This window comes from Trichomycterus rosablanca, chromosome 7, assembly GCF_030014385.1.
Source record: "Trichomycterus rosablanca isolate fTriRos1 chromosome 7, fTriRos1.hap1, whole genome shotgun sequence".
In the NCBI taxonomy this organism is placed as follows: Eukaryota; Metazoa; Chordata; class Actinopteri; order Siluriformes; family Trichomycteridae; genus Trichomycterus; species Trichomycterus rosablanca.
In genome coordinates this window covers 24215001-24232743 of record NC_085994.1, presented here as the reverse complement: position 1 = coordinate 24232743, position 17743 = coordinate 24215001, and the positions used below count along the sequence as shown (strand labels likewise).

General features: G+C 40.4%; 1 protein-coding gene across 1 annotated transcript in view; it reads right to left on the bottom strand.

Moving 5' to 3' along the window:
* Positions 1 to 17743, bottom strand: part of plxnd1 (plexin D1) — a 183804-nt gene that overhangs the window by 134044 nt on the left and 32017 nt on the right. The window contains exons 5-7 of the mRNA XM_062999159.1: positions 12184 to 12310; positions 9313 to 9490; positions 6854 to 6962 (exon numbers count right to left, since the gene is read on the bottom strand). Of these exons, the coding sequence (XP_062855229.1) occupies positions 6854 to 6962; positions 9313 to 9490; positions 12184 to 12310 (414 nt within the window). The remainder of the gene's footprint in view (positions 1 to 6853; positions 6963 to 9312; positions 9491 to 12183; positions 12311 to 17743) is intronic.

Below are 17743 nucleotides of genomic sequence, written 5' to 3'. Positions count from 1 at the left end.
GATGGAGTGGGGGGTTTGTGTTCACTCTTTGTGGGAGGTGAAGCGTGTGTGTGAATGTGTGTGTGTGTTGTTAAGATGTTTGACTGTAACCACACTCAAGGAAACCTTATCAGAGGAATAGTTATTCTCTTCACTCCTATCTCGCACCCTCCTCCCGCCATCCCGCTCTTCTGCTGACACCGAGGGTTCATCCCAAATCTCTCACACGTACTGACATACACACTCACACACATACACTGATACAGCCCGGCTCTTCATTGCATTGGTTAAACAAACACTTTCAATTATCTCTCCGTCAGTATGAGGAACATGCCTTTTGCGACAGGCAGATGAGCGCGAGAGAGGGTGAGAGAGCGCATGAGAGAGGAAAAGCTCAAAAGTAATCTGCTGTAAGTAATTAACCTCGGGTTGCCAGAGTCTGAGGTACGGAATGCATGTCACTGTAATGTCTGGTTGTCATTAAACAGTCACCTAGAAACTGCCACAGTAAGACCGTGGGAGAGCTGGAACTGGACAAACACGCACAATCTAACACCCAATTCGCACCCTAAATCACACACACACAAACACACTCACACACACACATTCACACACAAAATACACACTAGCCTTCAAACCTTGAACACACATTCCAGCCTACTGGTTTGGGTTCATTGGCAAACACAGGACACATACTAAACCAAGTGCTCATGAGCGTTCATCACGTTTTATGAATTTTGAGCTTGCTGGATTATAAACAGGAAGTATAAACCTTATTGTATCAGATTTTATGAGCTACAGGAGTTTATAGACTAGAAGTGTGTGCCAAGTCAGTGAGTGTGATTAGAAAGTTGCCTAGATGAAGCCCTAAAAAAATTTATTAGCACACGTCCCTTAAGGGAAACTCTGAACCTAGACTTTCTACTGACCTAAAACAACTTATTTTAGAGTTTATAACAGATTTAAGAATAGTTGAAACTTGAAACCTGAATCATAATTTAGCAGACAGTTAACTTTTTAAACAGTGTTATTTTATGATTTTTTTTGTACTTTATCCTGGAGGTAAACTTCAGTTTATTGTTGAGTGCATTATTATTATTATTATTATTATTATTGTTATTATTATTATTATTATTATTAGCTTATTTATTTGATTATTTATTTATTCATCCATTTATTTTTCTCCCAATCTATATTATTATTATTTATTTGTTTATTTATTTATTCCTTTATTTAAATTTTTTCTCCCAATCTATATTATTTTAAATTAGTATTATTAGTATTATTATTATTTAGTTATTTACTTTTTTTCCCAATCTATATTATTTTTATTATTGTTGTTAATTTATTTCTGTGTTTATTTGTTTATTTATTTATTTACTCATTTATTTTATTTTTTTCTCCTAATCTATATTATTATTATTAATTTGTTTATTTGTTTATTCATTTATTTTTTATTTTTTATCCCAATCTATATTATTTTTACTATTATTGTTAATTTAATTCTTTGTTTATTTGTTTATTTATTTATTTTCCCAATCTATATTATTATTAATTATTATTACTAGAATTATTATTATTATATATTTACTTTTTTTTCTCCCAATCTATATTATTATTATTAATTTGTTTATTTTATTTTTTATTATTTTTTATTTTTTCTCCCAATCTATATTATTATTAATTATTATTATTACTAGTATTGATATTATTTAGTTATTTATTTACTTATTTTTTTCTCCCAATCTATATTATTATTAATTATTATTATTACTAGAATTATTATTATTATTTATTTACTTATTTTTTCTCCCGATCTGTATTATTATTATTAATTTGTTTATTTATTTATTCATTTATTTTCTGTTATTTTCAATATCTTCTGTTTGGGTCTTTAGGCCTTTGGATCTTCTTCTTAATGGCTTGTTCATTGTTCATTTATTGTTCTACTGTTCCTCCCAATCTCGACATCTTTAATTCCACCACTAGTGCAGGCGCCCTGATCACACAGAAGTCACAACTGCCAGAGGTGATTCCCCATCAAACCCTACCTCTACAGCCATCTGTGTCTGTAAAGTGGCCAGCTTTCCCGGTGGCATGACTTAGACTCTGACCCTGAGAGTCTCAGTGATGGCGAGCTAAGCTGCCCAGCACCAATTCTGTGTACCCCAAATGTATCACATTGATTTCGAAGGAAAACCACTGCCTTTTTAAAAACCTTCAACTATCAGTTACTGCTGCCAGCTGTTAGGTACAGGGAGCAATCTTGAGGAATTCATTAGATCCAATAACTGATTAAGCCAAATGACACCCTATGGTGTTAATGTTCCACATTCCAGTCACATAAATAAGCTGGGAATTAATTAAAAAACTGGGATAGCTGTGAAGTTTTCTACAGATATGTAGATAATATTTGTATATTTGCACCATAGGGTGTTATTTGGCTATGCAAAATCAGTTACTGGACCTAATGAATTACTCAAGATTGCTCGATGTTCTCCTCACTGGCTTCCTGTAGCTGCACGCATTCAGTTTAAAACACTGACGCTTGCCTACGAAGCCAAAAATGGACCAGCACCAAGCTACCTTCGAGGTCTACTAAAACTCTGCTCTGTACCACGCAACCTCCGAGCCACTAGTCTTGCTCGACTTGATCCTCCACCCAGAACTCAAGGAAGATGAGCATCAAAGCTGTCTGTCCGAACATCTGAGTCTCTCGCTGTCTTCAAAAGACGATTAAAAACCTTCATCACCTCTTTACTAAGCACTTAAGCTGACATGTATTTACACTCTTATTCATTTCTTGTGCAAAAAAAAAACAGTTTCAGCAGATTTATATTCTTGGACTGTTGTGTACTTAAACTAGAGTAAGGTTTGGAAGCACTTCTGTAAGTCGCTCTGGATAAGAGCATCTGCTAAATACCGAAAATGTAAATGTATTATATGTATATGTATAGTTTATTGCTTAGGGGTCCAGGTGTTGAGCTTCTTACACCTAGTTATGCATATGTGTATATACAGTAGATGTGTATATATTACTTTGCTTACTTTTGTGCCTTTTTCCAGACTCCAAACGCTATGCAAACTGTATTGAGCCTTATTTTATAAAAGCTCATTAATGATTAATTTTGGCTGCAGCAAAAGGATTTTCCAAAGGATTTTGTGTATATGTCCACACACATTTGAACACACAAAAACCTCTGTTCATTTACCATAATCTGCATAATCAAGATTTAGCAGAATATCCGGCCCAAATCAGCTTTGGTAGCTTTAGTAATAATGTGATAATAATATACAGTGGGGTCAACAAGTATTTAGTCAGCCACTGATTGTGCAAGTTCTCTTACTTAGAAAGATGAGAGAGGTCTGTAATTTTCATCATAGGTACACTTCAACTATGAGAGACAAAATGAGAAAAAAAAATCCAGGAAATCACATTGTAGGATTTTTAAAGAATTTATTTGTAAATTATGGTGGAAAATAAGTATTTGGTCAATAACGAACAAGCAAGATTTCTGGCTCTCACAGACCTGTAACTTCTTCTTTAAGAAGCTCTTCTGTCCTCCACTCGTTACCTGTATTAATGGCACCTGTTTGACCTCGTTATCTGTATAAAAGACACCTGTCCACAGCCTCAAACAGTCAGACTCCAAACTCAACCATGGCCAAGACCAAAGACCTGTCGAAGGACACCAGGAAGAAAATTGTAGACCTGCACCAGGCTGGGAAGAGTAAATCTACAATAGGCAAGCAGGTTGGTGTGAATAAATCAACTGTGGGAGCAATTGTAAGAAAATGGAAGACATACAAGACCATTGATAATCTCCCTTGGGGTCAAGATCTCATCCCGTGGGGTCAAAATGATCATGAGAACGGTGAGCAAAAATCCCAGAACTACACGGAGGGACCTGATGAATGACCTGCAGAGAGCTGGGACCAAAGTAACAAAGGCTACCATCAGTATACACACTACGCCGAGAGGGACTCAAATCCTGCAGTGCCAGGCGTGTCCCCCTGCTTAAGCCAGTACATGTCCAGGCCTGTCTGATGTTTGCCAGAGAGCATATGGATGATCCAGAAGAGGATTGGGAGAATATCATGTGGTCAGATGAAACCAAAATGGAACTTTTTGGTAAAAACTCAACTCGTCGGGTTTGGAGGAAGAAGAAAAACCCAAGAACACCATACCTACTGTGAAGCATGGGGGTGGAAACATCATGCTTTGGGGCTGTTTTTCTGCAAAGGGGACAGGGCGACTGATCCGTGTTAAGGGAAGAATGAACGGGGCCATGTATCGTGAGATTTTAAGCCAAAACCTCCTTCCATCAGTGAGAGCATTGAAGATGGAACGTGGCTGGGTCTTCCAGCATGACAATGATCCCAAACACACCGCTCGGGCAACGAAGGAGTGGCTCCGTAAAAAGCATTTCAAGGTCCTGGAGTGGCCTAGCCAGTCTCCAGACCTCAACCCCAGAGAAAAAGAGTCCGTGTTGCCCAGCGACAGCCCCAAAACATCACTGCTCTAGAGGAGATCTGCATGGAGGAATGGGCCAAAATACCAGCTACAGTGTGTGCAAACCTGGTGAAGACTTACAGGAAACGTTTGACCTCTGTCATTGCCAACAAAGGTTATGTTACAAAGTATTGAGTTGAACTTTTGTTATTGACCAAATACTTATTTTCCACCATAATTTACAAATAAATTCTTTAAAAATCCTACAATGTGATTTCCTGGATTTTTCTTCTCATTTTGTCTCTCATAGTCGAAGTGTACCTATGATGAAAATTACAGACCTCTCTCATCTTTCCAAGTAGGAGAACTTGCACAATCAGTGGCTGACTAAATACTTTTTGGCCCCACTGTAATAACAATAATAGTAATATGGAAGAAAGCTATTTTTAGTTCACAGTAAACATTTCCCCCTAGATCTTCAAAACTTTAGGACATTTTAGACAGGTACAGTCTGAAGCAATAACGAGCTACTGCAGACATCTCCCGGAAGTTCCAGACTTTTTTCCCCGATCGCGTATTAAATCAGTTATCTGATATACAATCTAGCGCACTGTGTAGGGAACATAAAACAATTGTCTAATATACTGTCTAGTGCACTATGTAGGTAACATAAATCCGTTATCTGATATACAATTTAGTGCACTATGTAGGGAACATAATTAATTATGTAATACACTATCTAGTTCACTATGTAAGGAACACAAATCATCACCTAGTTATACTTGCTAGTGAACTATGTAGTGAACATAATTATGTATGTAATACATTATCTAGTTCACTATGTAAGGAACACAAATCATCATCTAGTTATACTTTCTAGTGAACTATGTAGTGAACATAATTATGTATGTAATACACTATCTAGTTCACTATGTAAGGAACACAAATCATCATCTAGTTATACTTTCTAGTGAACTATGTAGTGAACATAATTATGTATGTAATACACTATCTAGTTCACTATGTAAGAAACACAAATCATCATCTAGTTATACTTTCTAGTGCACTATATAGTGAATATAATTATGCATGTAATACACTATCTAGTGCACTATGTAAGGAACACAAATCATCATCTAGTTATACTTTCTAGTGCACTATGTAGTGAACATAATTATGTATGTAATATACTATCTAGTGCACTATGTAAAAAAACACAAATCATCATCTAGTTATACTTTCTAGTGCACTATATAGTGAACATAATTATGTATGTCATACACTATCTAGTGCACTATGTAAGGAACACAAATCATCATCTAGTTATACTTTCTAGTGAACTATGTAGTGAACATAATTATGTATGTAATACACTATCTAGTTCACTATGTAAGAAACACAAATCATCATCTAGTTATACTTGCTAGTGAACTATGTAGTGAACATAATTATGTATGTAATACACTATCTAGTGCACTATGTAAAAAACACAAATCATCATCTAGTTATACTTTCTAGTGCACTATATAGTGAACATAATTATGTATGTAATACACAATCTAGTGCACTATGTAAGGAACACAAATCATCATCTAGTTATACTTTCTAGTGCACTATGTAGTGAACATGAATGCGTTATCTAATACACTATCTAGTGCACTGTGTAGGGAACATAAACCAATTGTCTAATTCACTATCTAGTGCACTACGTAGGGAACATAAATTCATATCTAAAATACTATTTAGTGCACTATGTAGGGAACATAAATCCGTTATCTGATATACAATTTAGTGCACTATGTAGGGAACCTAAATCCATTAACTAATACGCTACCTAAAGCATTATGTAGTACACATTAATGTGTTTGTGACGCAAACAGTTGGCTTAATAGCTCAGTTAGCAGCTCCTAAAAGCTCTGTTATCAACCATATCCTTTGGTGTGTGCGAGAGGTTTTTTAGCTTTTTTGGGGGGGGGGTTGGCTTGGGGGGTCGAGGTCCGGGTCCGGGGGTACCTCCCTGAAATGAGTTTTTGCAACTTGGGATGTCTGCTACTGTATAATGAAACTTGTCAAAACTCTGCAGGACCATCGTGCTATAAATCAACCGGCGCTAATTAAAAAAAAGTAGCAGACGTTTTGCTGTGCAATGCTGATGAAGAAGGGAGACAAGAAAGTGCAGATGGCTGAAAATGTTGCACATGCAACTGAAATGAAACCACTCACTCTGCTCTTCCCACTCCTCTTAGCTTATTATCACCCCATCAAATGTGACATATTTCACACCTAGATTTTCTTTCGCACACATTCGCTCAAACGCACGAGTCATTCGAGTGACACATGTACATCTATTCATGAAACATGCGGCAAAATATTGTCAGATTTATTTACTGTGAGAGTGCTTTTAATATATGCAACACTCACGCGGTCCTGGGGTGAATCTCCGCTGTTCTCTCGCAGTCGTAGATGACGAAGCTTCCTGAGACCACAGAGGTACCGTTCACCTTTATCGCCACGGGAACAGAAATGTGGTCTGAGCGAAAGAGGTCAAATAAACACACAATGTTAAATTATTGTAATTGTAGATCTGTTTTTCATAATATTAACATATACATAATTATACACAATGTATCATTAATATAGGTTTTAATGTGGAGTCAGTCTGCCTGTGCTTGCCATACCAGCATTTACTCTTCTGCCTGGTTCAAAGTTGTCATTCTAATTCATCCTAGTGTTGAAAAATTTGTGTTAATTAGGGTCAGGATCATGCCTCTGAGCAGACCAATCAGTTTCTTTCCTGAAGTTGGATGAGAGTGCCTGGCTCACAATCGACATCCCAATTTAAAGCCATTCACTGTGGCTGATGTCAGAGCTCTCTGCAGCCAGGCTGAGTTTTTCCACACCATTTACATTTTCGGTATTTAGCAGACGCCTTTATCCAAAGCGGCTTACATTACAGTTAGAGTATACAGTCTGAGCAATTGAGGGTTAAGGGCCTTGCTCAAGAGCCCAACAGCAGCAACCTGGCAGTGATGGGGCTGAACCAGTGATCTTCTGATTACTAATCCAGTACCCTGGCTACAGAACACCAAACTATTTAAACCAGGGATGTCCAAACTACGGCCCAGTACCAGTTTATATATAAACTGGTACTGGGCCGTAGTTTGGATATATATATATACTGTATATAAGTATCTTTATATATATATTATGCGGTTTTCTTCCATTTTCTCCCAATTTAGTGTAGTCAATTTGTCTTTCGCTGATGGGGATTCCCGATTTTTGCAGTTGAGGAGGATATATTGTGCTCACGCCTCCTCCGACCCGTGCGCAGCCCTTAACGGAACCCTTTTCCACCCATGCACTCTGCACAGGCACCTCTATCCGCCAATCAGGGTCCCTACACAGCGTTTGAAGACCCTGCCCACATATTCCTGCAGGCACTGCTAATTATGGCCGCTAGATGGCACTGAGCCGACCAGTGGCAATGCCGAGTTTCGAACTGAGAATCTGGTGCACTAGCGGAATATCCTGCTGCACCACCTGGGCGCCTCCTAGTACCATTTTTGAAACAGCTCGCAACAAATTTTACAATTAAAATTAATGTTCCCCCATTATTAAGCATCAATGTTATATCTGCATTAATGTTCCCGAGTTTTTGGATAAACATGGCAGCTCTAAAGAAACAAAAACGAGACAGCAAATGCAAAATATTTCAGGCGCACCGGGAAAATGAATAGGAAGAGGGAAATTGGTATGTTCAATTTAAAGAAGTATAATATTCTGGACTACTGAGGGCCCACAAGACCCTCAATTGCTTGGATAATATACTGTCACAGTACTGTAAGACGCTTTAGATAAAAGTGTCTACTAAATGCCAAGAAATGTAAATCAAATTAAACTGGCAAAATCTTAGTTTACACAACATAATTACTCACTCAAATAAAAAAAGAAGTGCAACTGTTAGAGAGAGATATTTTTTTTAAAGAGAGATATCCTTTATTTGTCATATATACATATACAGAACAATGAAATTCTTCCTTCGTATGTCCCAGCTTGTTTGGAAGCTGGGGTCAGCCATCGTATGGCGCCTCTGGAGCAGACGGGGTTAAGGGTCTTGCTCAAGGACCCAACAGTGGCTGCATAGCAGAGCCTGGATTTGAACCGCCAATCTTCCGGTTGATAGCCCAAAGCTCTACCCACTAGGCTACCACTGTCCCTAAATTGTTAGTAATCAAGTAGGTATATTTAATTTTTATTTGTTTTATTACAAAAGAGTCTGTGACCTGTGCTTGCATTACTTTTACTCCATCTATCCCCCAACAAGAAAAGTTTGGACAATGATTTAAACTACATCTTTTGAACCCTGCTTTGTGCAAAGGTGAACAGTCATGCTGAAAATATTACCACCATTCCCAAACTGTTGCTACAGAGTTGTTAGAGTATAATTCATTGTATATGGATGATATTAAAGACCTGTTAAAAGTATGTGTGATTAAAAACCCAAACTCAGTAATAAGAACACATGTCAACATACTTTGACACACAGTGTGTATTCAGGTAGTATTTAAGTATTGCCTAATTCTGTATCACCAATGTGTTGATGTATGATGTACAGGTCCAAAATTGTACATGAAATCCAACATAGTGTATGAAAATAAAAGTTCAACTATCAAGGCCAAAAGCTTTCATATAGTTCAGTAACTTTCAACAAAACCATTTTCAAAGCACTCCCAGGTGTTTTAAATCCAAATAAAACCAAATGTATCCACACACTCTGACAGTTTGTGTGAATTTACAGTGTTTATAGCTGTGAAGGTGATTCATTCTTCCACTTTATATCCACATAAAAAAACTAGTCTAAAATAACTCAGAGTACTTACCCATACCCAAAGGAATCTCTGGAAATTCACTGAAAGAGGGCAGAGGGCACGTCTGGATTTTGGCAGAGCCGCCGTCCAGGTGCACTGTGGCGGCTGTTGCCATGCCAACCCCGTAATCGCATTCTAGGTGGAGTCCGTCCAAGTCAGGCATGCTTCCATCAACCAAAATCCCAACGTCCTATGAAAAAAGATAAAGAAAAGCTGGTAATGTTGGGTTTTATATTTCTAGCTATCTGCTAAGATTTATTTTTGATTTATTTAATAATGAGCCATAATGTACGGAGTGGACAATATCATTCTGGGCTGTGAGGAACATGTTATAGTATGTATGATATAGTATGTATGATATAGTATGTATAGTATGAAGTGGGGCGGCACGGTGGCTCGGTGGGTAGCACTGTCGCCTCACAGCAAGAAGGTCGATCCCCAGGCGGGGCGGTCCGGGTCTGGGTTTTCTTCCAGGAGCTCCAGTTTCCTCCCACAGTCCAAAAACATGCAGTCAGGTTAATTGGAGACACTGAATTGCCCTATAGGTGAATGGGTGTATGTGTGTGTGTGTGTGTGTGTCTGCCCTGCAATGGACTGGCACCCGTCCAGGGTGTTACTGTGTGCCTTGCGCCCATTGAAAAGCTGGGATAGGCTCCAGCACCCCCCCCTCCCCGCACAGGTAGTTACTCGTTACACAAGATTCATCAGTTCAAGACACAGTTCACCTCACTTGCATGTATTTTGACTGTGGAGGGAAACCCACACAGACACGGGGAGAACATGCAAACTCCACACACAAAGGACCCAGACGACTCCACCTGGGAATCAAACCCAGGGCCTTCTTGCTGTCAGACAACAGTGCTACCCACTGAGCCACCGTGCCACCCTGTAAATTGATAAAGTTGTTAAGTCTTTTGAAAGTATCTATAACAGCCAACAAATTTGAAGGACCAGGTGCACCCTATGGTGCAAACACTTTTCTGATGATGTATGCTATATTACAGGAGAAAAAATACAGTCCATACTGTAATTCATGACACCTAACACATCTTGCCTATGCATGGAACCAAAACGGATTAACCTTTCTGCTAATCAGTTTAAACCAGTCAGAGCATTGTGGAATGTAGTCATATAATCAACATCTGTCCATCTTCCTTGCTCTCTGTTCATCCTGAATGCTATTGTCACTGACATGAAGCACTTCCTAGCGGTGGCGCCTGCTTCCTGCTTCCTCTTTCCTGTTTGCGCCTAAGCATGAGCACAGCATTTCCTGTAACCTTGAATGACGAACAGCTGGGAAATTAATCAAAGAAAAGGTGACCGGCTTGCCCATGATGTTTCTGTAAAGCTATACACGAGCTAGGAGTTTAAGCACGCAGGGCCAAACATCTGGACTGTAAGGCGACTTTTGGCTTTGCTTACTTACCACAGGGTACCTTGTGTAGCGATGTGTTGGCCCTAACCAAGTCGAATAATTTTGGACACTTAGGACAAGAATCCACAAAGTTGAATCAGTTCATCTGGACACAAGTTTGTTGTAGAGAATGGAACAAACTTGTGTCCAGATGAACTGATTCAATAATCCAGGTACACAAATCCACAAAGTTGAATCAGTTCATCTGGACACAAGTTTGTTCCATTCTCTACAACAAACTTGTGTCCAGATGAACTGATTCAACTTTGTGGATTTGTGTACCTGGATTATTGTGCATGCATCAGGAGATTAGGACCAGGATAAGAATGCAAAATGTTAAGCCTACACAAGGGTTAAATGTGCTACCAGTCTGGCCAGGCCTTCAACAGAAAAAATTGGCACAAAGTCAATAGGGTTTTTTTTCTTCCTTATTGCCACACAACTGAAAATCCTGCTGACTGGCAGGACACCAGAAGAAGTAGCGGAGATATACATTTGTGGTACTGCTTTCTGTCACTATCCACCAGTGGTTGGTGTTAAGAGAACACACATGTCAGAGGGGGCAGGTGCTAGTCTGCGGCCCTTCTCGACCAGTTTAGGAATGACGGACTGGAATTGGAATGATAACAAGGGTAAAAATGAGTGGTCTGAGTAGCCAAAGCCTCTGGATTGCTAGAGGAACAATGATTTGTGGATTTGAATTATGTTTGCTGATTTGACCAAGATATTTTGGAAAAATCTGTAATAACTTATTAAAGAACCCAATAATTTCAGCAGTTCTAGAGCTTTTGTGGACAAAGAACTATGTGGTATAATCATTTAGTCGCAGAAGAATAAATGTTGCATTATAAATTACTGACGTCCCAAGACTTTAATGACATATACGCAACAAACTGTGATACACTGTGTATTCTGACACCTTTCTATCAGAACCAGCATTAACTTCTTCAGCAATTTGAGTTACAGTAGCGTCTGTTGGATCAGACCACACGGGCCAGCCTTCGCTCCCCACGTGCATCATTGAGCCTTGGCCGCCCATGACCCTGTCGCCGGTTTACCACTGTTCCTTCCTTAGACCACTTTTGATAGATACTGACCACTGCAGACCGGGAACACCCTACAAGAGCTGCAGTTTTGGAGATGCTCTGACCCAGTCGTCTAGCCATCACAATTTGGCCCTTGTCAAACTCGCTCAAATCCTCACGCTTGTTAATTTTTCCTGCTTCTAACACATCAACTTTAAGGATAAAATGTTCACATGCTGCCTAACATATCCCACCAACTACGAGTGTTATTCACTTCACCTGTCAGTGGTCATAATGTTATGTATGGTCGGTGTATTTGCCTTAAACATTTATGGTAGGTACACTGGAAACTGGAAACACTGAAGCTCTAATACTGAAGTCACATCTTCTCATATTGGAAATAATATTTTAAAGGGGTGTGTCCGTCTTCTCTATTTTTAATACCTTAATTTCAGCGCTCCTGCTGAACTCTGCTGGAGTGAAGGTCATTGAAGGACATTGCTGAGGTCCTTCATTCATGCTTATCCAGGAACGTGTCACACCGCTGGAGCACTCCTGCTGAACTGAGCACCTGCACAGAGCAGAAAGGAATTATAGGAGACTGAGTGTTATCCATAGAAGCATTATAACCACACACAGAGCATAGCCACACGTCTCGCATCCGTTTATCTACGAACGAGGGGGGGGGGGGGGGGGGGGGGTTGAATACGCGCAGACAGACGTGGTTCTTCGACGCAGGGTGTGTTTGATTCCTCTCGCCCCCGTTTCCATGACAACGGCCCCCCTGGCACTGAGATCAGAGTCTTCCTAGTTCCATTTAAGGGCTAACAAGACCGGCCTTTATCTAGACGTGAGCGAGTGTGTGTATGTGAGTGTGTGTCAGAAGGAAAGTTAAGTCTATCAGACATGGAATTCCCATCCAGACAGAGGGCTTATTATTATGACTTATGTTTCGAATGAGAATTCGCATATTCCCATTGGCTGCTCACATTTTACACTGCCCACACACATACTTTCCCACTGTTTTCACACAAACACAAATACATACACAGCAAAGCAAGGTCACACAACACTTGACTAAGCCTAATAAATCAAAGTAAATATTTCAATATATAGTGAATTCATTTGTGTACAGTACATACACTACATACTAGGAACGTTAACAGCTTATGCCTAGTTCACACTACACGATTTTTGCCCTGATTTTCGCTCGGTGACTGGTCGCTAGATTTGCAGGCTCGGGAGCAACTCGGCGTTCGCTCGGCGATCGAAACTCGGCTCTCAATCGCTATGTGTGAACTATGACTCTGCGACCGAAGAGAGATTACTAGCTTGCCAAATATCTGGATCTGAGTTGCCTGACTGGCAGTGAGAACACAAGATACGGTGTGAGGGGAAACGCAGGGGAGAAGTTGTAAAAAGGTGGGACAGGGGTATAATATAGTTTATATCAGAATACATTGGCGCACACAATCAAGTTTTATACAGTATTTCTGACCTTATCGTTCTCTACAAAACGCCAACGTTGCATTGCAAAAAATATTTATTAACCTCCAACTCACTATAGAACAATCCATGCCATTCCTATTTTTCCTACATGATTTTACGCTGCACATCAGCGCACAAACTTTGATCGCTCGCTACTTGTTGACATGCATTTTTGGACGTGGTGTCATTAAACCCCTTGTCACTTCTCGCGTTTGTTTTTGTGACAAAACCTAGTTTGGGAGACCCAAGGAGCTCACCTGTGATTCCAGTTGGTGATAGATGGTGTAGTGTGAAACCCCCTATCCAGGGGCGATTTAATGCACGGGCTTACCTGGGCTTCAGCCCAGGGGCCCCGAATAATTGAGGGCCCGGATTAGCTGTTTTATTATTTTATTATTTTGTTAGTTATTTTTGGTTAATAAGAATGGGGAAGCTTACAAACCAATGATTTTGTAAATCATTTACACATTATTCATATTTCTGACTGTTGATTGGTCAGATAAACTCTAACGAGCTGCTGTAATTCTGATTGGTGGTTTCAGTTAAGCAACGTGAACGTTAGAGCTAGTATGTGAGTGACATTCAGCTCAGCCAATCAGAATGCAGCACCAGTTTATACATGTGCGTTCGGACGTTCTACAGTTAGTTTTGTATATGAGACTCGTCTTATGTTAAGACAGCGTCGAAGTTCGGAGTGGAGCTAAGTGGTGTAAAGTGTCATAACACTCATTGAAGTCCTGACCAAACAGTTAAAGTGACTCTATCCTGTCGTGTGGCTTTACTCCCACACCTCCACCACCGCACAGCAAAAGACCCGCAGCATCCCCACCCGTCAGTGGCTATGTGAGCCGACCCTCTACAGTAGCAAGTGGCTAATGCTAGCAGTAAAGTGCCGTGATATCGAAAGTAAAAACACGACAATATTTTCTTTAAGTAAAATATAAAAATAACTAAGACAATGAAATATCAGAATACATGTAATCACAATACACAGTGAGTGTACAACAAGGGATTTGGGGAATCTGTGTAACCTGCTTAACGCTACTAGACCTATATACAGTGTATCACAAAAGTGAGTACACCCCTCACATTTCTGCAGATATTTAAGTATATCTTTTCATGGGACAACACTGACAAAATGACACTTTGACACAATGAAAAGTAGTCTGTGTGCAGCTTATATAACAGTGTAAATTTATTCTTCCCTCAAAATAACTCAATATACAGCCATTAATGTCTAAACCACCGGCAACAAAAGTGAGTACACCCCTAAGAGACTACACCCCTAAATGTCCAAATTGAGCACTGCTTGTCATTTTCCCTCCAAAATGTCATGTGATTTGTTAGTGTTACTAGGTCTCAGGTGTGCATAGGGAGCAGGTGTGTTCAATTTAGTAGTACAGCTCTCACACTCTCTCATACTGGTCACTGAAAGTTCCAACATGGCACCTCATGGCAAAGAACTCTCTGAGGATCTTAAAAGACGAATTGTTGCGCTACATGAAGATGGCCAAGGCTACAAGAAGATTGCCAACACCCTGAAACTGAGCTGCAGCACAGTGGCCAAGATCATCCAGCGTTTTAAAAGAGCAGGGTCCACTCAGAACAGACCTCGCGTTGGTCGTCCAAAGAAGCTGAGTGCACGTGCTCAGCGTCACATCCAACTGCTGTCTTTGAAAGATAGGCGCAGGAGTGCTGTCAGCATTGCTGCAGAGATTGAAAAGGTGGGGGGTCAGCCTGTCAGTGCTCAGACCATACGCCGCACACTACATAAAATTGGTCTGCATGGCTGTCACCCCAGAAGGAAGCCTCTTCTGAAGTCTCTACACAAGAAAGCCCGCAAACAGTTTGCTGAAGACATGTCAACAAAGGACATGGATTACTGGAACCATGTCCTATGGTCTGATGAGACCAAGATTAATTTGTTTGGTTCAGATGGTCTCAAGCATGTGTGGCGGCAATCAGGTGAGGAGTACAAAGATAAGTGTGTCATGCCTACAGTCAAGCATGGTGGTGGGAATGCCATGGTCTGGGGCTGCATGAGTGCAGCAGGTGTTGGGGAGTTACATTTCATTGAGGGACACATGAACTCCAATATGTACTGTGAGATACTGAGCAGAGCATGATCCCCTCCCTCCGGAAACTGGGTCGCAGGGCAGTGTTCCAGCATGATAATGACCCCAAACACACCTCTAAGACGACCACTGCTTTATTGAAGAGGCTGAGGGTAAAGGTGATGGACTGGCCAAGCATGTCTCCAGACCTAAACCCAATCGAACATCTTTGGGGCATCCTCAAGCGGAAGGTGGAGGAGTGCAAAGTCTCGAATATCCGCCAGCTCCGTGATGTCGTCATGGAGGAGTGGAAAAGCATTCCAGTGGCAACCTGTGAAGCTCTGGTAAACTCCATGCCCAGGAGAGTTAAGGCAGTTCTGGGAAATAATGGTGGCCACACAAAATATTGACACTTCAGGAACTTTCATTAAGGGGTGTACTCACTTTTGTTGCCGGTGGTTTAGACATTAATGGCTGTATATTGAGTTATTTTGAGGGAAGAATAAATTTACACTGTTATATAAGCTGCACACAGACTACTTTTCATTGTGTCAAAGTGTCATTTTGTCAGTGTTGTCCCATGAAAAGATATACTTAAATATCTGCAGAAATGTGAGGGGTGTACTCACTTTTGTGATACACTGTATATATAGAGGGGGGCCCAAAATTATTTTTTGCACTGGGGCCAATGAGCTCCTAGTTACGCCACTGAACTCTGTTGTCTTGCGTTGCGTTCTGATTTTATGAAAACTATACATGGGGGCCCACAACCAGCCGTAGCCCCTGGGCCCACAGGCAGGTTAAATCGCCTCTGCCCCTATCGCCGATCAGTCGTGTAGTGTGAAAGCCACATCAACTTGAAAGACTCCCGATTACAAGAGATCCAGTTGTGTAGTGTGAATTGTACAGCAATCTGACGACTTGGAAAGTCATGTAGTGTAAACTTGGCATTACTGATAATAATGTTATATTTGTTACTGATTTTAAGTGAATAGAATACCTATTGAAACAGGCTTATTCTCCTTATCATATCTCACAGGTCTGCTATTGACATGTGTAAATACCTTAACATGTTTATATCTGTGCTCCTTCAGCATTTTTCTATTTCCATGCCAGGGTGCCAGTAAATTATCTTACCATTCCCTGCTTTTCCACTGCTAAAGAGCTCATTTGCATGTTTTATAATCTGTCTAAACAGCAGCATGTTGATGTAAATGAACAATCAAGGCACTTTTGAATATTATTGTTTTGGAAAATGTAACTGAAACAAAATAATTACTTGGTTTTTGTTACGGGAAATTACAGCCAGCCGAATTAATGCTATACTGCTAATGCTAATGCTAACATAACTATCTTTTATTTGAACATGGAAACAGATACTTGGGCAAAGATGCTACTTTCCTGGCTTGTAATATAACTTAATACTGAAATAATTAAATGTCTAAAGGAGGCACGGTGGCTAAGTGGGTAGCACTGTCGCCTCACAGCAGGAAGGTCCTGGGTTTGATCCCCAGATGGGGCGGTCTGGGTCCTTTCTGTGTGGTTTGCATGTTCTCCCCGTGTCCGCGTGGGTTTCCTCCGGGTGCTCCGGTTTCCTCTCACAGTCCAAAGACATGCAAGTGAGGTGAATTGGAGACACTAAATTGTCCATGACTGTGTTCGATATAACCTTGTGACCTGATGAACCGTATGTGATGAGTAACTACCGTTCCTGTCATGAATGTAACCAAAGTGTTTATTAAACTCCTAATAAACAAACAAACAAACAATTAAATGTATAAATCTGGACAAGCTGGCACAGTGGTTTAGCTCAGAGAGAGGTGCTACACAACAATGTGACTCCTAAGGTACTGAGATCGATGTATCAGTGTTTCCTGGTGGAGTTTGACCCACTGCAACCCTGATCAGGATAATGTAGTTAGTAAAAAAACAATCTCAATTATTTGTATGACAATTAGCTAGCAACTTTGCCTTCATGAATGTGACTTATTGCAACTGTAGGTTAATGGCTTAAGGAAGGAGATACTGACAGTTTCAAGAGGCTACAAGAATAAATAGTTATAAAATAGTTGCCTGTATGTCATTTAACCTGTATGCAATTTAACCGGGCAGCACGGTGGCTCGGTGGGTAGCACTGTCGCCTCACAGCAAGAAGGTCCTGGGTTCGATCCTCATGCGGGAGTCTGCATGTTCTCCTCGTGTCTGCATGGGTTTCCTCCGGGAGCTTCAGTTTCCTCCCACAGTCCAAAAACATGCAGTCAGGTTCATTGGAGACACTGAATTACCATATAGGTGAATGTGTGTGTGTGTGTGTGTGTGTGTGTGTGTGTGTGTGTGTGTGTGTGTGTGTGTGTGTGTGTGTCTGCCCTGCGATGGACTGGTGCCTCGTCCAGGGTGTTACTGTGTGCCTTGTGCCCATTGAAAAGCTGGGATAGGCTCCAGCACCCTGACCCTGATTGGAT